At 34.2% G+C, this 24,814-nt stretch overlaps 1 protein-coding gene across 1 annotated transcript in view; it reads right to left on the reverse strand.

The window, feature by feature from the left end:
* Nucleotides 1-368: 368 nt before the first annotated feature.
* Nucleotides 369-24,814, reverse strand: part of Sox30 (SRY-box transcription factor 30) — a 39,885-nt gene continuing 15,439 nt past the window's right edge. Inside the window, 1 exon segment of the mRNA XM_046459959.2 lies at nucleotides 369-3,401. Within this exon segment, the coding sequence (XP_046315915.1) occupies nucleotides 3,026-3,401 (376 nt within the window). The 3' untranslated portion in view covers nucleotides 369-3,025.

Raw genomic sequence — 24,814 nt, forward strand, 5'->3', positions numbered from 1 at the left:
TAAAATGCAGAATTAAAACATTTCAGTTACTCTGCCCACATCAGAATTAGACTACTTGAAAATACTGCAAGCAGTTCACAGAATCCCCAGAAATTCACTTCAAAATCAGTTCCAAACTACAATTTTCAAAAGCAGCTCAGGCTTTCTTTGGCTCAGATATAAACCCATTGACAGCTGGTTGGCACTGTCAACCAGTGAAAAATATACTGTGTACGCATTTAGCACTTTTGCCTACTTGAATTCTTCGGTGCAATATCAACTTTCATTAAAAAGCCAGTTTAATAGCCAACAGCAACTGACAACAATTTTTAGTTTCAGTTCTTTAATCTCTTAAGATCATTACATATTTAATTCAAAAAAGTTTATTCAGCTACTGTTTTCTTTCAGTAAAGGATTTGAGGTAACCAATGCAGAAAACCATATGTAAAGTCAACAATTTTTAAAACAAGGCCACCAGATATTACTTACTGTATTAGCATTTTCCAAAGTGTATTCCATGAGATGTTAGTAGGCATTGTTAAAAAGAAAACAAACAAGAGTGGGGGTCTCATGCACTGGGGAAACACAGAGACAAGCAGAGGTCTTTACAGCTATACTTTTGAGACATTACAATGGAGATGAATGTTAACATTCTCCAAGGTAGCAGGGAATGGTATGAGTTTCCAAAACTTCTTTGACCAGATTTTGTCAGAATATCTGAATGGCTTGGGTTCTAACTAACACACATGGAGAAACATATCTCTTGCCTTTCTAAGTCTGATAACTCAGCTCCTTGAAAGTTGGAACTAAACATATTTTCAATCTATTTGCTGTCAAACTGGTTATTTTTATTTGCAAATGACTAGAACAGTTATGTCAAAAGCATGGAACAGTTTGAGTGACATCCTAAACATATTGACGTTGCAACATACTTTGAAAGGGAAACTATTCTTATAACAAATCATGAACTCCAATTCATAATAAGAACAAACAAGGCAATGAGACCTATTACAATGTACTTGTGGCTTCCAGATCAAAACATTTTCCCTTTGATGACTTGGAGAGGCAGATCAATTATTGCCAACGGGGCAGGGCTTTGTTTAGTCTGTAGTTCTTTAGTCAGTGATTTGAAGAGCTATAAGGGAGTATATATGTAGTTATGCATGCTTATCTACAATTGGGCACTTTTCTAAATAAGAGATAAGCATATTTCCTAACCCAAATTATACCATGGATCTATAAATATTCTAAATTCCTGACTTCTGATCCCAGCACTAAAGAAAAAGGAGAAGATTAAAAGAAATGTCCAGCCATTAAGAGAAAAGACTGGGGAAGACTACCCTGAAAACAGGTAGAAATACTGAACTATGCTCTATTATCATTCCACTACTTTACACAGTGATTCTCCCAACCAATTTTTCTGTAAGAATAAGGTCTATGATGAAGACCTAGTTTAATTACATAGGTGTTATTAAAATGAGATCTGGCAAAATGGGTCAAATTGTTGCATACATCACTCCTAAGGTATAGACATTAAATGTATATACAACCAATGTTGCTCTAGTTCGGATGTGAAATGATATAATGTTTAGTCTCTACCAAGCAAGAAATTCATGTTTTGCTCTTTAACCACATCAAAATGGCATTGGGTTGAGTGATAACAAAAATATAAAACATGAAAATAAAAAATTTTATTGGGAGTGAAAATGTTATGTACAGTCAGAATAGGGTTGATGAAATGTATCACATTAACAACCTTTGTTTAAGAAACAAATGCAGGTTTCGTAAAGGAAGAAGTTGGAAGCTTAAAACAGTTTTCTATACACAATTTCCAACCAGTTTAGTAACAAGACCTCAATTTACACAAATTATACTGATCACTGAGGGAAAAGTGTACTGATTTATGGCAATTATCCATCATCAACTCACTTTGTGCCCTCTAGATCTGTCTTTTACCATGATCCCATCTCTGGTGGTCCTGATCCCATTCCAAAAGGTCTTTGCTATCTATAATTGGGCATTTGCCCATAGCAGGGATTAATAAGTAGGGGCTTTTGTGTATTGTGGATTAAATAAATTCCACATGCTTTTGAGTAAACTCATGGTTTTCAAGACAGTTGCTTGAACCAAATCTGGAACCATTGCCCCTTCATAGGAGTGTTTAAGTTACATGTACACATGTATAAACAGTTTTGAAATAATATAAGTATGTGCACATCTTATTAATACAATATCAATTCTCATGTAAGATAATGGGATTCTGTACAATTCTAAAAGCCATTAAACAAAAATAAATATCTGTATGTGGTATGAAAAATAATCTTAAATGAACAATATTCATTATACTTATTTCTATCATCCAAACAGAAAACATCCATCAAGAACAATTTTATCTATGTTTATTTAATTATAACAAAAATACAACAATGCATACCAAATGGAAAAAAATATATTTTAAAATGATGATAAAAACGTTTAGGGACAGCAATGACTAAATATAGCTGAAAGAATTACCCAGGTGCCATTAAAACACATTTGCAACTTATAATTGGTTATTGGTGTAAATTAGTAACTGAGTCCCAATTCACTTCTAAAAGTTATCAAAATATTTTCAAAATGTTACATAAAAACTGACAATATAAGTATTATATAAACACCAAACAAAAATTATTTAAGAATATTTATGTATCCTGAGATAAAATGCAAATCACACTTCTTATGCCAGATATATACTACCTTTCTCCTCACACACAATTGTGAGGTTTCTGTATTTTGTACATGCCAACATAAAGTAATGATAACATGTTGGTGCAAATTTCAGCCATAAAAGCAATCTGCTTCATATTTTAAATATTCCTACGATGAAACATCAGGACTCCAGTTTCATTAATCAACATTTTATGAAGACATGAATAGAATTTGGTTTTGACTCCTCGAATCATGGCTGAAAACTCTCAGCAAAGGATTCTAGGCTTTTTTTCTCACACCAACTGACCCAGAGTATATTTTAAGAAATGTTTATTTTCTGTGCATATTTGTTTTAAAATTATAAATTCCTGAGCACTTTTTCTTCTTCCTCCTCATCGCTGTCAGTCACGTTGACTTGCTGGATACTAGAGGGAGTTGAGGTGGGAGCTGTGAAGACGTTCTCCAAAGCCTCAATGTCCAGCTGGGGTATGGGATTTAAGTATTCTTCCCCACTGTGGCTGTTATAGTAAGAGGTCCCATCCATGCTCTCACAACCCGGAGAATCTTCATTGTGTGTGCGATCGTCTGGGTAGTCTCTGAAAGGGTAGTCTCTATTTAAAGCTGAAAACATAGCCTCGTGTTTTTGGTACTTGTCTTCATAATAACCAAGGCATTCTGGCATTGAGCTTGGAAAATTCCCATAGCCAAAGGGAGGCCGACTGTAAGGACATGTGCTGTGGCAGAAAGATACAAAAAAGGAATTAGATTAGATCTTGCCCGAATCTTTCCTTGCATACCAACTAATTGAGAAAGTTAACTGCATTCTCTTTGGGGCCTGGAAAGTTCCCAAGATCCTTTATGAAACCATTTCATATATTCATTTGCTCTTTCCCCACTGCCCAAGTCCTACTCAAAATAAATAGCAAAGGAAGTCTGCAACTAGAATAACCACCAGTATTTATTTATTACTTGCTCCTGCCTTCTTACCTTTTGCTGACCTTGATAAAGAAAAATTGCTTATCCTGGCCTCTTAGGGTATTTCACATTATGAAAGGTTTTGGAAATATAGGTACATGTTTTGTCAAGCTAACAAATCACATGGTAAATAATTCAACAATTGTTCTTACTGGTGTTTGAAAGAAAGCTCATGGGGGGTAGAAAATATATAAGTTAAAAGGGTTGAAATCAAGAGCTCCTAAACACTGAACTCCTGGAACAGAAGATGACAACTTTATTTTTTAATTAACATTCAATAACAGAGTAAATTAAAAACACTCTTACTATCACATACCATATACCATCAAGATTTAGAACTGAAATTTAACTGTGATCTTTAAGGTCTTTTGCAAACATTTTTTGGAAAAGAAGAATGTGGGGGAAAAAAGACTTTTGCAAACCAAATAATTCTGCCATTCAAAATCATTTGCCAGTTTTTTAAAAAGTATTATTATCTCCTTCAAAAGTCAAGAACAGGAATTATAGGAAGAAGTATAGAAAAGGTCTACCACCGTGGGCTCGTGGACTCCATCTAGTGACAAATAATTTAAACACAATAACTATATGCATTAGGCAAAACCTATGATGAGTTGGGTATTTCATTTTATGACCCCGCGTTTGAAAGAAAGAAAGAGAAGCCAGTCAGTCAATTTGTTTACTTTTAAGAATATAAATATGACTGACATATTAGATTACTATCTCAAACTGTGAAACTAATTCCCACTTCCAAATCTTCAAATGCTAGGTTCCTTGTTCATGTTAAATATCACAAATGTGAGGCAAAGCTTCCCCAAATTTTCAGCTTTCCATTCCTACTGCCACATCTTAGTTCCGGCTTTTTAAATGTAATACGTGTTCCCTCAATTTAAAAGGTCTGTTATGAGAAACAAGAGGATATGTATTAGTACTGAATACACTATCCTTCTAGCTACTATGATTTTGTTCATGCAACTTCCCAGCTATAGGTCTCTTGGTCCATTGCATTTTATAGGTTCTCCAGAAGGAATATTAAATCTACCTGCTCCACAAAGTCCTCACTTCAGGTAGAAATAATTCACCCAGTAACTATCTTTTTCAAGATTCAGTGTAAGCAAGACACTATGCAAGGCCTGAAGGAGAAATTTTTTAACGACCTAATATCTTGATATATACTAGGTGTGCTAAAGTTTGTAATGCCAGCATTACGACGACTATATTGGTGCAGCAAAGACAGGTTAGTGTCATACTCACAGAATGAAAAATTCAATTAAGACAAAGGTAATCCCAGATTACACGGATGAAAATAAATGACAATAAGAGCATTGTGATGGTAGTGGGGAAAACATCAGTGAAAATGATTAGAATAATATTTTCTAGGCATTGGCTAAGGATTTTATGTTGTCTCAATTATTCCTCAGAACAATCCTATGAGATAGATACTATAAATATCTCTTCAGTGGAGGAAACTGAGCCTTAGAAGAGGTTAATATTATACAATCTCATAATTAGTAAGTGGCAGAACAGTACAGGGCACTCTGACTCCAGAGCTTGTTTACTTAAATACCATGCCACACTATCTGGGCACTAGTTCTAGTTGTGCCACATACAAACCTGGTAAACTTAAGTAGCTCTTCAATCATCTGAGACTTGGGTCCTTAATAAAATAGCAATAACATTGCCTGTTCTGTCAATTTAAAAGGTCTGTTATGAGAAACAAGAGGATATGTATAAGTACTTTGGAAACTGGAAATACTATTTCAGTGTGTGATTGGTAAGTCTCACAGGAAGTTATATTTAATAATGTGCTCATAAACACACATAAATGTACATTTTACTTTTACTTTCAAAAAGAACGAAAACAAAGCTAGGAAAAAATGTAAATAAAGACGGTTATCAATGGGGTAAAGAAGAAAGGAGAGAGGAGACAGGGATAGAAGCTAGATCTTTGTAAACATACAACTTGAATTATGGTTTGGACTTTGAAACCACATGAATATTACATAATTTTTAAATGAACTTATTTTTTTTAAAGTCAATCACTAACCAGGCAAAGTGATACACCTGTATTCCCAGTGACTTGGGAGACTGAGGCAGGAGGATCACAAGTTTGAGGCCAGCATAGTAATTTAGAAAGTCCCTCACCAACTTAGTTAAGACCCTATTACAAAATAGAATAAAAAGAACTGGGAAAGTACCTTAGTCACTGTAAAGCACCCTAGATTCAATCCCTAATAATTTAAATCGAGTATTTTTATTGTACCTTGCTGGTAACATATATCATAAAGATAAAATGAATCACAAATGAATCTTAAACTGTACCGAAGAATTTTATTGTTAGTGATATTGCTGATTTGAAACTATCGCTATCATTTTAAAATTATGCTCAGGAAAAAAACATGTTTAGTATGATAAAGCAAATAATTATGTAATCATTATTGGAAACTAAAATTTTTAATTTGACTGAAAAGATACTACCTCATAAAAAATCAAAGAAATCAAAACTCTGCAATATTGTATTTATTTGGGAAGTAGCAATAAACTTTTCTCATTCAAAAATACACATATTCAAATAATTTCCACTGACAAGGCCTACATACTTTGTTAATTCAATAGTAGTGAGCGTCCCTATTGCTCAAATTATAATTTCTAAATACTACTTTCACTAAAAGGAACCAGGGCTTCTGGGGAAAATGGCTGGTTCCAGGTCTCAAATAGATAACCTATGAGATGAATGTGGAACACACTGTGCCAAAGAGCTAAAATCTTTGATAGACATATAAATGGTATATGAAAAAATGCTCAGCATCACTAGTCATCAGGAAATATAAATCCAAACCACAATGTGATATCATCTCCCTTAAGTTAGAATGACTATCATCAAAAAGTTAAAAAGTAACAAATTCTGGCAAGAATTCTGTACACTGTTAGTGGTAATATAAATTAGTTTCACCACTATGGAAAACAGTATGGAGATTCTTCAAAAAACTAAAACTATAAATACCATATGATCCAGCAATTCCACTACTGGGTATATATATTGAATCATTATACCAAAAAGATATTTTCACTCTCATATTTATTGCACTATTCATAATAGCCAAAATAAAGAGTCAACCAGTTGCCCTCCAGTGGATGAATGGATAAAGAAAATATGGTATTATCTATATAACAGAATATTATTCAGTCATATAAAGAATGAAAGCCTGTCATTTGCAGGAATTTGAAGTCATGATGTTGAGCAAAATACATCAGACATGGAAAGACGAATATCAAATGTTCTCAACTCATTTGTGGAAACTAAAAAGTTGATCTTGTAGAAGAATAGAATGGAATAGGGGTCACTAGAGAATGAGACAGGCAGGTTGAGGATATTTTATCCAAAATGCTTGGGACCAGAAATGTTTTTGATTTCAGAGTTTTTTAGATTTTGTCATAGTTATAGAGACAATACCAATTGAGCATCTCTAATCCCAAACCTGAAATCTGAAATGCTCCCAAATCTGAGACTTTTTGAGCACTGATAAGACACATGAAGTTTTAGATTTTGGAGCATTATGGATTTTGGAATTAGGGATTTCAACCTGTATTGATGTATTTGTAGATGAAATTATACGTCTGTGATTTGCTTTAAAATATTTAAGACCTCTTCCTTCAAAAAAGTCATAGGAAATAGGATAAATGAGAAAAGCAAAAATGTTAATTGTTGAAGCTAGGTGATGGGTTCATGGAGATTCTACTATTGAAGGAGAGAATTTTTTTAATGACCTAATATCTCGATATGTACTAGATATGCTAAAGTTTGTAATGCCAGCATCACGACATATTGGTGCAGAAATGAAAGGTTAGTGTCATACTCAGAGAACGAAAATTTCAATTAAGACAATGGTAATCCCAGATTACATGAATGAAAATAAATGACAATAAAAGCATTGTGATAGTAGTGGGGAAAGCATCATTGAAAATGATTCGAATGATATTTTCTAGGCATTGGCTAAAGATTTTATGTTGTTTTCAATTATTCCTCAAACTACTATTCTGTTTTACAAATGAAATTTTCTACAAAAACTGATAAATAAAATATACCATTCATGAGGAATTGAAAGCAAGTTTTCCCTCTATTACTGAAGGAAACAAGAGTGTCTTCTAGTCTTTAGCACATTCTATCAAGGATTCAACCTTCGTGCTTACTGCCCTGGAAAAAACCCTCTACTGTGGCTGGCATTGTGGATAGTCTTTAGTCCCAGTAGAGGGGCTAAAGACATTAGTACTTACTTTTAGTGTTATAAATTCTATAGATTTTAGCAAATGTATAACGGCATAAATCTACCATTAAAGTGTCATACAGACACTGATTCACCACCCTGAAAATCTTCTGTGCTCTGCTTTTCTCCTTTGAGAATGCCCAGGAACTAGAGTAAGACACATGCAAAATGACAATTCATGGATTTGTACATTCCTTCTTCCACTCACATTAACCTCAAAAGTGCTCAACTATAGATTGAGTGTACTGTGTTGTTTAAATTCATTCCAAAATAAAATGCATGATCCATGGAATAAAGTCACTGGGTTGGCAAGCAATTCAGGGAACGAAATCAACAACTTTGAAACTTGGTGAGTTGCTATATATAGTCCATTGAATATGTACCATGGGTAAGTGCTAGATGTATCTCCAACTATGAAAATAACAAAGTATAGTATGTTAAAGATCTATGCTTCTAAAACCCTCTTTAAACATAATCTATAAATAGAAATGCAAATAACTATGGATTGCAAAGTACCCGACATGAAACAAGGATGCTGTGACAGGCTAAATAATAGTCCCCCAAAGACACCCCTGGAACCTGTGAGTACATAACCTTAATAACAAAAAGGACTCTGCTCATAAACCAGGGATTTTGAGATGGAAAGATTATCCCAGATTATCCAGTTAAGGCTCCATGTAACCAGGAGCATCAGAATGAAAAGAGATGTGACAATAGAAGCAGAGGTTAGAGTGATTTGAGGACAGAACCAGGAGCAAAGGGTACACAGGTGGTATGTAGAAGCTGAAAAGAGAAGGAAACTTTCTCCCCTAGAGACTCCGAGAAAAGTACAGCCCTGCCCACATTTTTTTAGCCCACACAGTGGATTGAATAGTGTCCCCCCAAATTCACATTTACCCTGAATCTCAGAATGTGACCTTATTTGGAAATAGGATATTTTCAGATACAATTAAATTGAGATTATACGTGGTTAGGGTAGAACTAATTCCAATGACTGGTGTCCTTATAAAGAGAAGATGACACACAGAGACATACATACACACACAGAAAACAGGCCAGGTGATGATAAAGAAAAAGATTAGAATGATGCAAACAAAAGGAAAGGGGAGCTGAGAAGGGTCAGGAGCCACCAGAAGTTGGGAAGAGGCTTGGAAGAATTCTTCCCTAGACTCTTTGGAGGTAGATGGCCCTGTTGACAAATTAATTTTAGACTTCTATCCTCCAGAACTATGAAAGAATAATTATTATTTCCTTAAGTCACTAAGTTTGTGGTAATTTGTTATGTTAGCCCTAGGAATCTAATGCAGCCCAGAAGCACATTTCAGACTTCTGACTTTCAGAAATTTATATTGTTTAAGCTACTATGCTTGTAATAATTTGCTGTAGCAGCAATAGTAAACTAACTCTAGTTCAATTCAAATTTCAGCTTGATATCAATCCTAAAATTAACTATATCTAATTTAGAGTCTGAATTGCTTAAAATGATAACTTCCATTCTGCAAAAGTCCAAAAATAACCACAACTGCTCTTTATTTCTTCCATCTATTCAAATGGTTTCTGTAATGACAAGTGTTTGAGTATACAATTCTCTTTGGTATATATACCTAGATGTAGACTCATTGCTAATTCTATATTTAGTATTTTTGAGAAACTACCATTTTTCTAAAATGTCTATACCATTTTTATTCCCACCGGCAATATATGAGCCTTTCAGTTCTCCACACAGTCATCCAAAATGTTTTTAAAAAAATTTTAAAATATTTTTTAAAATTCTAGCCATATTAATGGTGTGACATGGTAAATCATTGTCCTTTTGATTTGTTCTTCCCTAATGACTAATTCTGAAAGTCTTTTTTTGTACTGGGAATTGAACCCAGGACACTTAACCCCTTAGTCACATCCTTAGCTGGTTTTATATTTCATTTAGAAACAGGGTCTTGTTAAGTTGTTGAGGCTGGTTTTGAACTTGGAATCCTCTTGCCTCAGCCTTCTGAGCCACTGGGGCCACTGAATATCTTTACAAGTACTTTTTGGACATAAGGATAACTTCTCTGAAGAAATGTCTATTCAGATTTTCTGCCCATTTTTTTTCATTTAGTTGTGAGTTCTTTGTATATTCTGGATAAAAGTCCCTTATTATGCATGATTTGCAAATATTTTTATTCTGTAGGTTATCTATTTACTTTCTGAGTGTATCTTTTGATGCAAAAATGTTTTTAATTTTGAAAAAGTCCGGTTATCTATTTTTCTTTTGTTGCTTGTTTCTGATATCTATAAAACTATTCTCAAATCCAAGGTCAAAAAGTTTCTTCAATTCACTCAATTTTTGTATGTAGTGTGAGGTAAGAATCCAACTTCATTCTCTTGCATGTGGATATCCAGTTGTTGAAGACATTATTCTTTCCCCATTAAATAGTCTTGGCACCCCTGTTGAAAATCAATTGACCACAGATATATGTATTTATTTCTATACCTCTCAATTCTATTCAATTGATCTAAATATATCTCTATCCTTACGCTAGTACCATAGTTTTTTAAAAATATGGTATACATTTTTAAAAAATATACTTTATCTCTTAGAAAAATTTTAGGTGCTTGACAAAATGGAGCAGAAGTACAGGTATCTCCCATATAATCCACCCCCCCCCACACACACACAATGGACAACATTCTCTCTATTAGCATATCCCATATAAAAGTGGAACATTTATTAAAACTGAAGAACCTGCATCGGCACATCATTATCACCCAAGGTTCACAGTTGACATTAGGACTTACTCTTGGTGTTATAAATTCTATAGATTTTCGCAAATGTATAATGGCATAAATCTACCATTAAATTGTCATACAGAAGTTTCACCACCCTGAAAATCTTCTGTGCTCAGCTGATGCATCCCTTCCTTACAAGGAACCTTGCAATTCTTCTATCATGTCCGAGGTTTTATCTTTTCCAGAAGGTAACATAGTTGGAATCTTACACTATGTAGTCTTTTCATATTGGCTTCTTTCACCTAGCAAGATTCATTTAAGTTTCCTCCATGTCTTTTCATGGCTTAATAGTTCATTTTTTTTCTAGCACTGAATAATATTCATTGTTTGGGTGTCCCACAGTTTATCCATTCACCTACTGAAGGACATTCTCAATTGCTTCCAAGTTTTGGAAATTATGAATAAAGCCTCTGTAAACATCCATATACAGGTTTTTGAGTGGACACAAAATTCAATTTCTTTGGGTAAATACCAAGCAACACAATTACTGGATCATGTTTAGTTTTGTAAGAAACTGCCAATCTGTTTTCCAAAGTAGCTGTGTCATTTTGCATTTCCATCAACAATAAATGAGAGTTCCTGTTGCTCCACATACTCATCCAGCAATGCTTTGTGTTTAACATTCAAATATGTGTGTAGCGGTATCTTGCTGTTTTAATTTGCAACTCCCTAAAGATGTGATATTTCTCATTGTTTCCTTCAAAATAGCTTCGTTAGTGAGATGTTTATTCAGGTCTTTTGCTCATTTTTTAATTATAAGCTTCTTGTTTTCTTATTGTTGAATCTTCAGAGTTTTTGGTGCATTTTGGATAAGTTGTTTATCAGGTATGTCTTTTGCAAATATTTTAAACCAGTGTGTGGCTTATCTTCTCATTCTCTTGTGCCACATCAAAAGAGATATTGTTTTACAGTAAGTTTTGAGATCAGGACTTATGAGTCCTTCAAAGCTTTGTTCTTTTCAAGACAGTTTTGGCTATTTTAAGTTCAGTTAAAATTTCACATGAATTTTAAGATATTTTCCACTTCTGGAAAAAAAAATTAGGATTTTTAGAGGGATTGCAATAACTCTGTAAATTGCTTTGGAATCTTTACAATATTAAATCTTCCAATCCACAAACACAGATGTCTTTCAATTTATTTATATCTTCTCTAATTTCCTTTAGCAACATTTTGCAGTTTTCAGTTTACAATTCTTATGTCTCCTTGATTAAATTTATTCCTATTTTATTCTTTTTGATGCTATTATAAATGAAATTGCTTTCCTAATTTTCACTATTATGCCCTGAAATTACTTCATTTGTTTATTAACTCTAATGTCTTTTTTGTGAACTCTTAAGATTTTCTACATACAGAATTACATCAATGAGAATTGAGGTAGTTTTACTTCCTTTTATCGTGGAATCTTTTCATTATTTTTTCTTCTTGCTAATTGATCTAGATTGAACTTCCAATGTTCAATAGAAGTAATGAAAATGGACATCCTTTTCTTATTCCTGACCTTACGGGGAAAGCTTTCCATCCTTCATTATTGAGTATGATGTTAGTTGTGTGTTTTTGATAAATTTCTTTATTATATTGAGGAAATTCCTTTCTCTTCCTAGTTTGATGAGTAAGTTTTGAAACTAGGAATTAATTTTTCTCAATAAAAGGGTATTGGGTTTTGTAAAATACTTTTCTGAATCAGTTGAGATGATATGTAGTTTCACGACTAATCAACTTTCAGAGACTGAACCATGCTTTCATTCCTGGAATAAATCCTGCATGCTATTGTTTATATGCTGCTACATCAATATTCTAGTTTGTGCTTGTTTGTGGCATTGGGGATTGAATCAAAAGCTTAACACATGCTAGACAAGCACTCAGTCATTGAGCTACATTCCCAGTCAATTTTATTTTTTATTTTTGAGACAGGGTCTCACTAAATTGCTGAGGTTGAACTTCAACTTGTGGTCTTCCTGCCTCAGCCTCCCAAGAAGCTAGGATTAGGTATATGTCACTATGACTGGCTGCTAGTATTTTGTTGAATATATTTTGTATCTACATTCATAAAGTATATGTAATTTTTTTCCCCTGGATGTCTGCCTTTAGTAATAGGGTAACATGACCTTAAAAGTGTTCCCCTCTCTCCTCTATTGTGGAAGAGTTTGTGAAGGGCTGGTGTTAATACCTCTTTCAGTGTCTGGTAGAGTTCACCAGTGATGCTATCTGGTCCACAGCTTTTCTTTGGGGGGAGGTTTTAAATTATTGATTATAACCTATAGTTTTGTTTAGATTTTTCTTTCTTCTTGAGTCAGTTTTGGTAATTTGAGTATTTCTAAGAATTTTTCCATTTCATCTAGGTTATCTAATTTATAGAGTACAATTGTATACAGTATACTCTAATAATCACTGTTAATTCTGTAAGGATGATAGTAATATCCCCAATATCATTTCTGATTTTAGTGATTTATATCTTTTTTTTCATAGTGTAGCTACACATTTTTCACTTTTATTGATTGGTTTTCTACTATTTTATCTATATGTATTTTGATATCTACTTTCTCTCTTGTACTTTAGCTTTGGTCTGCTGTTCTTTTTACAGCTTTTAAAATGTAAAGTTGAGTTTTTGATTTGAGATTTTTCTTTTTAAATGTAGACCATCCATTAAGGATATAAATTTAAATCTGACCACTGCTTTCAATACAGAAACACATATGTTTTAGTATGTTGGATTTTCATTTTCTTTCATCACAAAGTATTTGTCTCTTGTTTCTTTTTCTTTCTTCGTGTGTGTGTGTGTGTGTGTGTGTTTGGTCCAAGGGATTAAAACCAAGGGTGCTTTACCAATGAGCTAAATAAATTCCCCAGTCCTTTTTATTTTTTATTTTTGAGACAGAGGCTCACTAAGTTACAAAGGCTGGCCTCAAACATATAATCATCCTGATTCAACCTTCCTAGTTACTGGAATCACAGATGTGAGCTACCACACATGACTCAAAATATTTTTCTTCTTTTATAACTTCTTTGACCCACTGGTTGTTTAAAAGTGTGTTAATGCCCATATATTTGTGACTTTTTCAGTTTTCCTTCTATTATTTTTTAAATATCATTCCATTATAGAAAAGACACCTTATATAATTTCATATTTTTAAAATTTATTGAGACATTTTTGTGATCTAAAACTGATCTACTTTAGAATGTTCCCTGTACATGTGAGAAGTCTGTATATAATTGTTAGGTAGAATGGGTGTTTATGTGCATCTTAGGTCTAGCTGGTTTATAGTGTTTTCAGTCCTTTATTTCCTTATTGATCTCCATTATTGGATATATTTTGGATCATCTATCTATTACAGTGGGGTATTGAAGTCTTGTAGTTCTGCCTATTTCTTCCCTCAATTCTTTCAATTTTTGCTTCTTATATTTTTGGGTCCTGTTGTTACATATATATATATATGTATATATATAATTGCTTTATTAATGTTTTGATGCTTAGGCCAATATGCAACATCCTTGTGTTAGTAAGCTCCTCATTGCCATCCAAAACACTTGACAACTTATAAGAGGGAAAGTCTATATTGGCTGACAGTTTCAGAGGTTCAGTCCATGGTGGGCCAACTCCACTGCCTCTGAGCCTAAAGTGAGGCAGAACAGCATGATGGAAGGGCATGGGGTAAGGAAACTGTTCACATCATGGCAGACAGGAAGGAGAGAGTGTGGAACGGGAAGGGCCTGCAGAGAAGATGAATCCTTCCCAAGCATGCCCCCAGAGACCTACCTCCTCCAGCCCACACCCCACCTGCTTACTGTTATCACTCAGTTAGTCCATTCGAACTAGAATGTACTGATTATAGTACTCATGATTTAATCATTTCACCTCTGAATATTCCTGTATTAACTCAAGAGCTTTTGGGGGCACCTTATATCATAACCATAATAGTCCCTGTTTCTTGTAATAATTTTTTACTTACAATCTACTTTGTCTGATATTATAGCCACCCTATCTCTCTTTTAGTTATTGTGTGAGTCAGCTTTCCATTGCTGTACAAACACCTGAAATAAATCAACTTATAAAGAGGAAAGGTTTATTTCAGCCTGCCATTTCAGAAGTTTCAGTCCATGGTTGATGGGCACTGTTGCTTTTGGTTTGTAATGACACAGTACATCATGGTTGGAGCTTGTGGTGTGTGGCAGATAGAGAAGGCCTGTTCACCTCATAGCAGCCAAAAATCAAAGAAAGATGGGTAGAAGCCAGAATCCCAATATCCCCTTCAAGGGGCATGATCCCAACCACAACTTTCTTGCTCTAGGTCTCAACTCCTAAAAATTGGACCACCTCCTAAGAGCACCCCAGGCTGGGTTCCAAGTCTTCAACACACAGACTTTTCAGGACCTTCAAGATCCAAACAGTAGCAGTTACTATTTACACACAATACCTTTTCCAATTTCACTTTACACCTATTTATAGCCTACTTCAAAACTAGCCTCTTGCAGATAAGCTACAGCTTAACATTTTTGTGATCTCTTTCTCATTCTGCTGATCTCTTTCTTTTAATTAGAGATTTAAATTCATTTACACTTAGAGTGATTACTGATAAGGAAAGTCTTACTCTGTTTTGTTATTTGTTTTCTATATATCTTACATCTTTTTTATTCCTTAATTCCTCTATTTTTGCCTTATTTTTTGTTTAAATGATTTTTCTCTTATATAATTTTGATTCCCTCATTTCCTTTTCATATATTTTAAACAATTTTCTTAATGGTTACCATGGAGATTTCAATTAAACATTTTCAATTTATAATGATCTAGTTTTAATTGACACAAACTTTAGTAGCACACAAAAATCTCTGCTCATATGTGGTTTTATCCTCTTTATGTTATTATTCTCATTAATTACATCTTTAAACATTTTGTGCCCATTAACACAAATTCTAATAATTATTTTATACATTGTCCTTTTAAATAATTTGGGGAACAAAGAGTTATTACCAAAAATATAATGTCATTTACATCTACCTCTATATGATCTTTACCAGTGTTCTCCATTTCTTTATATGGTTTTTATACACTTTCTCAAGTCATTTCATGCCAACCAAAAGTACTCTCTCTAGGATTTATTATAGGAGCTAGGCAAGGTACTGCATGGCTATAATCCCAGCTACTCAGGAGGCTGATATAAGGCAATTGTGAGGTTCAAGGCAACATAACAAGACTCTATCTCAAAATATTATAGGGCAGTTCTACTAGTGGCAAACTTTCCCAACTTTTATCCAGGAATATAAGTTTCTTTCTCATTTTTGAAGGATAGTTTTGCTATAAAATTCTTAGTTGCTACTTTTTAAATGTCTTCCTTTCAAATTTAGGTGTTATCAATAGGGTAGTATTAAGAGGTGAGGCCTTCAGGAAATGATTAACCATATATGGGCTTCTCCCTCCTGAATGGGATTAGGAGCCCTTATAAAGGGACTTGAGTTGGTTCTTCTTGCCATTTTTCCTTACAAAATGTAAGGACACAGCAAGAAGACCCTCACCAGGTACTGGCACCATGATCATGGGTCTTCCCAGTCACCAGAACTGAGGTAATTTTCTGTCCTTCATAAATTACCAATCTTGGGTATTCTGTTATAACAGTACAAACTAGATAAGGCGTTGTTTGATTCTTTCTCCTTTCTGGCTTGCATGGTTTCTGAGGAGAACTTTACTGTTGACCTTTTTGAAAATTCCCTGTACATCACGAGGCACTTCTGTCTTGTGGCTTTTCAAATTCTCTTTTTATCTCTTCTGTCTTTTGGTATCTTGATTATATGTATCTTGGTGTAGATTTCTTTAGATTATCTAACTTGTTTTTTGTTCATTTGAACTTCTTGTATCTATGGTGTGTTAAGTTAGCTTTTTGTAGCTGTGACCAAAATACCTGATGAAGACAACTTAAAGAAGGGAAAGTATATTTTGGCTCAATTCAGAAATTTGGTCTATGGTGGTCCAGCTTCACTGCTCTGGGCCTTAGATGAGGCAGAACATCACGGCAAAAGGGCGTGGAGGAGGCAAGCTGCTCACAGACATTCAGAACAGAGAGAGAAGGAGAAGAAGGTAAAGAGTAGAATTCTTCCAGGGCATGCCACACCCCCAGTGACCCACCTTCCCCAGCAACACCCCACCTACTTACAATGATCACCCAGTTGATCTATTCAGCTAGGATGGGTTGATTAGGTTATAGCTTTCATGATCCCATAATTTCAGCTCGGAACATTTCTGCATTAAAACAGAAGCTTTTGGGGGACATTTTCACATCCAAACCATAGCATGTAGATTCACATCTTTCTTAAAATTTTTCGAAGTTTTTGGGCCATTATTTCTTTAAACATTCTTTCAGTACCTTCCTCTACTTTTGGTACACTTAATAATATACTAAAGGTACCTTAGGTTATATTCACTTTTTTCATTTTTTTCCTATTTCCCAGAATGGATATTTTCAATTGACCTATATTCAGTTTCACTGGTTCTTTCCTCTGCCTTCTCAAATATGCTTCAGAACCCTTCTAATGAATACCTTTTTTCTTTCTGGTAGTGCTGGGGACAGAACCCAAGACCTCACACATGCTAGACAAGTTCCTACTACTGAGCTGCACCCAGCCCTAAGGAATTTTTCATTTCTGTTATCTTAATTTTATATTTTACTCCATTTTATTTCCACCTCTTCATTCATATTCTCTGTTTAATAAAACATCCTTCTTGTTTTCTTTAGTTCTTTCTTTTTTATCATTTTATTATTGATGCATTATAGTTTTACATAATGGTGAGATTTGTTGTTACATATACACACATACACACAATATAACAATATGATTTGGCCAATATCATTCCCAAGTATTTCCCCTTTCCCTCTCTTCCTCCTTCCCCCTTTTGTCCATGGAGCATATTTAAGACTATTGATTTATATAAGTCCAATGTTTTGTTTTCTTAGGAAAATCAAAGAGTTGCTGTTTATTTTTCCTGTAAATGCCATACTTTCCTTTGATATCTTCTGATTTTTAAAAAACTGCACATTTTTAATAGTATGTTCATTTGTTAATATGCATATTATGAATACTGAATGTATGCTCTTTGAAACAAAATTTTCCTCCACCCACAATTTGCTGTTGCTGTTTGTTTTGGGGTAGTAGATGGTTGGTGACTTTTTTGCGGGCAGTACTAGGGACTGAACTCAGGGACACTCAACCACTGAGCCACATCCCCAGCTCTATTTTGTATTTTATTTAAAGACAGGGTCTCACTGAGTTGCTTAGGGCCTTGCTAAGTCACTGAAGCTGGCTTTGAACTTGTGATCCTCCTGCCTCAGCCTCCCAAGCTCCTGGGATTACAGGCATGCGCCACCTGGTGGTTGGTAACTTTTTAAAACGTATTTTTTGGCAATCATGATCATTGAAGTGTTTGTTCTCTTAGCTTAGTGTTCAGCTGCTGATGTGACAAAGATTTCCTTAATTACCTAGACACAAAAGCAAAACAAAAATATTCCCCTTGATCTTTGGAGAATGTATCTGGGTTCAGGCATTGCTTCAATTCTTAGCCAGGGGTTGGGATTGTGGCTCAGTGGTAGAGCGTTTGCCTAGCATGTGTGAGGCACTGGGTTTAATTCTCAGCACTGAATATAAATAAATAAAATAAAGAACTATTGACAACTTAAAAAAAAATCCTTAGGCCATTTTCAACTCTGACTTAGCCTTCACTTCCTGCTTAAACAGAGCCTAATGATCGACCAGAAGTGGAATTTCAGGGTCTTTTCAGATAATTTCTGAGCATGTATATAGCTCTGGGCATGAGGGGAGCATTTTGGATTCCCTGCTATATGTGGGTGCTTCACAAATTCTCCCATGTATCTCCTTTTGCAGTCTCTTCTAAGCTTCTTATCTGTCTGCCGCTTGCTTTGTCTGTTGTTCTTTTCTCCAGGCAACAGCAAATAATCAATACCTTTAAATATTTTCTACCATCACCCTGGGAAACAACTCCAGCCCTGACAGAGTTCTGAGGGGGTACGGGTAAAACAAAGACAAGTCTCTCTAAGCCATTCATCAAAGAGCAGACTGATAGAGCAAAATGCACAATCAAAGTTCTTTTGAGAATGAGGTCTGCATAGCCTTCGCTAACAGCAACAAGCTTCAAGAGGAAACTGGGCAATGCTGAGAAGGAAAGTAGAGAATTGTAAGTGGATAAACAAAATGCCAGAACCCCCTCTTGCCAAAATTTAAAAGCTTTATCCTTCATTAAGCATTTCCTACAGTTGTTCTGTTTTTGATTAAACTCCAGAGTTCAAAAAAAGTTGATTCTGTTCTTACCAGCTTGTTACTTTGTTAGAAAGATCGCTGGAGTTCCCTTATTCTACAATTCTCAATGACATCCTTCCTCAGCAAAGTTTTGTAGTTTTCAGAGTATTAAGTTTCACACTTCTTCTGTTAAATTCACTTCTAAGATTTTTCCATTATTTTGATGCTATTATAAAAGAAGTTGGTTTCTCAATTTCATTTTCTGTTTTTTCATTGCTTTTATGTAGAAATGCAATTGATTTTTGCATATTGGTATTATATTCTATAAACTTACCTTTTTTTACTAAAAAAATAGTTTTTATGTAAATTCCTTTAGATTCTTTCTCAGATCACATCATTTATAAATACAGATTTATAAAATTTCTTCTTTTACAATCTAAATGCCTTTTATATATTTTTCAAGTCTAAATTGTCCTGGAATAAACCTTTAATAACATGTTGGATAGAAGTGACAGAAACAGACAACTTTGTCTTGTCCCTGATTTTAGAAAGTATTTAGTCTTTCACTACTAAATATGTTAGCTATGGCTTTTTTGTAAATGTTCTTTGTCTAATTTTCCTTTATTCTTAGTCTGTTAGAACACTTCATGTTCAACAAAACTGAATTTTGTCAAATGCTTATTTTGTGTCTATTGAGATGACCGTGTGATTTTTGTTCTTATTTTATTGACGTGATATAATACAATAATTGATTTACAAATGTAAAGCCAACCCTGTATTACTGAGATAAGTCTGACTTGGTTATGATATATCATTCTTTAAATATGCTGTTGGATTCAGTTTGCTATTTTTTGAGGATGTTTGTGTTCATACTCATAAGAAATATTGGCCAATAATTTCTTTTTCTTGTGTCTTTTTTGTTATCAGGACATTACTGGTCTTCTATTTTTTGGAAGAGTTTGGTTTTTTTTTTCTTTTTTCTTTAATTTTTATTGTTGGTTGTTCAAAACATTACATAGTTCTTGACAAATCATATTTCACACTTTGATTCAAGTGGGTTATGAACTCCCATTTTTACCCCATATACAGATTGCAGCATCACATCAGTTACACATCCACTGATTTACATATTGCTATACTAGTGTCTGTTGTATTCTGCTGCCTTTCCTATCCTCTATTATCCCCTCCCCTCCCATCTTCTCTCTCTATCCCATCTACTGTAATTCATTTCTCCCTCCCTTGTTTTTTTTTCCCCTTTCCCCTCACTTCCTCTTGTATGTAATTTTGTATAACCATGAGGGTCTCCTTCCATTTCCATGCACTTTCCCTTCTCTTTCCTTTTCCCTCCCACCTCTCACCCCTGTTTACTGTTAATCTTCTTCTCATGCTCTTCCTCCCAACTCTGTTCTTAGTTACTCTCCTTATATCAAAGAAGACATTTGGCATTTGTTTTTTAGGGATTGGCTAGCTTCACTTAGCATAATCTGCTCTAATGCCATCCATTTCCCTGCAAATTCTATGATTTTGTCATTTTTTAATGCAGAGTAATACTCCATTGTGTATAAATGCCACATTTTTTTTTTATCCATTCGTCTATTGAAGGGCATCTAGGTTGGTTCCACAGTCTTGCTATTGTGAATTGTGCTGCTATGAACATCTATGTAGCAGTGTCCCTGTAGCATGCTCTTTTTAGGTCTTTAGGGAATAGACCAAGAAGGGGAATAGCTGGGTCAAATGGTGGTTCCATTCCCAGCTTTCCAAGAAATCTCCATACTGCTTTCCAAATTGGCTGCACCAATTTGCAGTCCCACCAGCAACATACAAGTGTACCCTTTTCCCCACATCCTCGCCAGCACTTGTTGTTGTTTGACTTCATAATGGCTGCCAATCTTACTGGAGTGAGATGGTATCTTAGGGTGGTTTTGATTTGCATTTCTCTGACTGCTAGAGATGGTGAGCATTTTTTTATGTACTTATTGATTGATTGTATGTCCTCCTCTGAGAAGTGTCTGTTCAGGTCCTTGGCCCATTTGTTCATTGGGTTATTTGTTTTCTTATTGTTTAAAGAGTTTGAATTTAAAGAACATCTCCTATAGAGAGCATATAATTGGGTCTTGATTTTTTTTTAATCCAAGACAACAATATCTACCTTTAACCCATTCATATTTAATGATATTATTGATATAGTTAGATTTAATTTTGTGTGTGTGTGTGTGGGTGTGTGTGTGTGTATATGTGTGTGTGGTGCTGGGACCTTGTACATGCCTATGCTCAACCACAGAGCCATATTCCCTCCCAGCCCTTATAGTTAGGTCCATATCTGCCATTTTAAATTTTTTGTTTTCTATTTATCTCATGGTTTCTGTTTAGTCTTCTATTGGTTACTTAATGCTTTATTTTGCTTTAAATGAATACTTACTAGTATAGCATTTTAGTTCCTTTAACAATTTTTTCACAATTATTTTTAGTTATTTTCTTAGTAGTTGCTCTATGATTTGTCATATCTATCTGAACTTAGCAGAATCTATTTTGAACCTATATTAATAATTCCAGTAAAATATAGAAATGTTGCTTCTATATAGCTCTATGTTTCCTTCTCCACTTTATGTGCTCTTATTGATACAAAACCATATCAATATATGTTACAAATCCAATAATATATTGAAATAAACTGAGAAAAGATAAGAAGTATATGTTTATAGAGTATGCTCATTAATATTCTTATTTACCATTTCTAGTTCTCTTCATTTATTTCTGTGGTTTCAAATTATCCTCTGGCATGTTCTTACTCCAAAACAACTTTGATTCTACTCATTATTTTGCACTGTTATTCTCGACTAAATAACATTTCCATATGTTACAGAATCCCTTCCCCCAAACAATAATTACATGTTGTTTTATGTAATTACTTTTAAAATCAATTAAATTCAGAGAAAATATAGATATACAATTTGTTTCTCTAATTACATGATTACTTTTACTGGTATTCTTTGTTTTCTTGTTTGGATTCCAGTTACTATTAGCCATCACTTAGCTTCAGCCTAAAGAACTTCCTTTAATATTTCTTTTGCAATGCAAATTTAATAGCAATAGATTATCTCCATTTTTGATGAACTAAGAATGTCTTTATTTTTCCTTCATTTTTGAAAGGTAGCTTCAGTGAATATAAGTTTTTTGGTAGAAAGGTCTTTCCCACACTTTGAAATATGAATTGTGACCTCCACTGTAGTGAGTTGTTAATTTTATTGGGGTTACTTTGTGTATGATGATTTTGTGTGTGTGTGTGTGTGTGTGTGTCACTAGAGATTGAACCCAGGGGTGTACTATTGCCATGCTACATCCCAAGCACTTTTTAATATTACTTTTTTTAGAAAAGGTCTTGCTATGTTTTTGAGGCTGACTTCAAAATTTCAATTCTCCTGCCTCAGTCTCTTCAGAAACTATGATTCCAGGTCTGTACCTCTGGACCCAGCTAGAAATGATTTATTTTTCTCTTGCTGCTTTTAAGATTTCCTTTGTCTTTGTCTTCTAGCATTTCACTATGATATGTTTAGGTATAATCTCTTTTCATTTAACTACTTAGAGTTCAGTAAGCTTCTTGAATATGTAGGCTGTTTGGAAAGTTTTCAGCCTTTTTTTCTTCAAATAGTTTTTATGCTTCTTTCTCTCAGGTATTCCTATTATGTATAATTTATTGTGTTTAATAGTGGCTCCATTCTGAAGTGGTGGTTCTGAGGCTCTGCTAATTTTTCTTCAGTCTTTTTTCTCTCTGTTCTTCAGATTGCATAAAATCTATCAGTCTACTTTCAAATTTAATTCTACCAGTTGAATTCTACCCTTAATCTCTCTATTGGATTTTTCACTTTGGCTACTTTTCAGATCAACTACAGAATTTCTATTTGCTTCTTCTTTACAATTTCTGTATCCTTGTAAATATTCTCTATTTGCTGAAACATCATCATCATCATCATTTCCTTTGTCTTTTAGCATGATTTCCTTTAGCTATTTGAACATGTTTATAATGGCCTTGAAATCTTTATCAAATCCAATACTGAAACCACTCAAAAGCAGTTCCTGTTGCCCTCCACACACACTTTAAATGGGTCACATTTTCTAGTTTCTTTGTATGTCTTATATTTTTTTTATTGAAAACTGTATCTTTTTTGCCAAGTGGGGTGGTTCAGGAAGCTGAAACAGGAGATAACAAGTTTGAGATCATCCTGGGTAACTTAGACACTATCTCAAAAACAGGAAAAAAAGAAAAGTATGTGGGGGGGGGGTGATGTAGCTCAGAGGTATAGCACCATTGGATTCAATCCCAAGTTCAAAAAAAGAAAAAAAAACTACAAATTTTGGGTAATATATTGTGACAACTCTGAATAATGAGTCCCACTCCCTTCTCTGGAGGGCTTGATTCATTAGTTTCCTATCTCTAATGGAGCCACTGCCCTTCATTTCCTGATGTTCAATATCTTGAAAACCATATCTTCATATATTTTGTGTAGTTTTTGTATTGTTTCAGAGAGAGGTGTATCCAATTCATATTTCTGCATTTCAACTGGAACAGAGGTCTTATTTAATGATTTGACATATTGATTTTGTTTCTTTCTGGTTTTCAGTTATCTCAAATTCTTGGGCTACTAAGATCTACAAATAATTAATCCTTTTACAATATTCTGACAATTTTCCCCCTTTGAAAGCTCCAAATGACCTGAATGATGCAAATGTTCTGCTAAAGCAGTGTCCAGTTAATTGCCAGCCCAGATCTAATTTCTCAACTTAGACATTTCTATATCAAGTGGATAGGGTGATTTTAGATTCTATATGTGTGAAAGACACCTTGGGGTTTTGACTTCTAGTGGAAATCACATAGAACCCTGGGTAAAAACAAGTTTCTAGGGGCTGGGATTGTGGCTCAGTGACTTGAGTGCCTGCCTTGTACATGTGAGGCCCTGGGTTCGATCCTCAGCACCACATTAAAAAAAAAAAAAAAAGAAAAGAAATATAAAAAATAAAAACAATGCCCTCCTTTGCTATTCCCCCTTTCAAGACTTAAACCTTTCTTTAAAAAAAAAAAAAAGTTTCTCTTTGTACTTTATCTGAGTCAACAATAAAAATATTCTATTTTTTTTTTTTAATCAGGGTTGAAAAGCCCTTCTAGGGTTCTGGCTTATGAAGACGTTTAGTACTTAACCCTGCCTTGAACAGATTCAATAATGCACCTCTTCTTACTCAAGTAGTAAAATCCAAGTTTAGAAAAACTTAGGTAAATTATGAATTTGAAAACATCTCCAGGACTACTATAAAGAGTTTTTAGCTTATTGGTCACTTTGGCTCATGGAGACTTCTTTTCCTTTCGATGGGTTCACCTAGGCATTAAATTGCTCATATTTAAATTCAATGTTAAGTAAAACAGAAGGAATTTCATGGAAAATTTATCATATTTGGGGACCATAAATTTCCTTCTCCCACAAAAATTCAGGTAAAAATTTATATATGTATGTGTATGTCCATTATTACAGGGAGAGTCTAAGATTGCAATCAAATTCTTAGATGAGTCTATGACCTAAACAAAGGTTAAAGATAATTGTTTTTCACCTTGTGTTCCTTTTGCCTAAAATTTTACAATTAGGGTGCTATCTATTCCTACAAATTCAGGAGTTCTTTGACCCATCTTCTCTATCACATATACATATCTGAGTATATTTTCTATGTTTCAAGTTAACAGCTCCCCATTTGTCTTTTGTATCTTTCAATATCTCTAATTTCAATAGGTTTGTAACACTTTTTTTAACTCAATAATCAATAGAATCAGAATTCTACATGTCTCTTTTGAATATGAAAATAAAAATGCACTGCAAGGGCTGGGACTGTGGCTCAGTGGTACAGCGCTTGCCTCACAC

The sequence above is a fragment of the Marmota monax genome, unplaced genomic scaffold, assembly GCF_021218885.2.
Source record: "Marmota monax isolate L192 unplaced genomic scaffold, Marmota_monax_Labrador192_F-V1.1 WCK01_AAM20220418_F8-fsc00229, whole genome shotgun sequence".
NCBI classification, from domain to species: Eukaryota; Metazoa; Chordata; class Mammalia; order Rodentia; family Sciuridae; genus Marmota; species Marmota monax.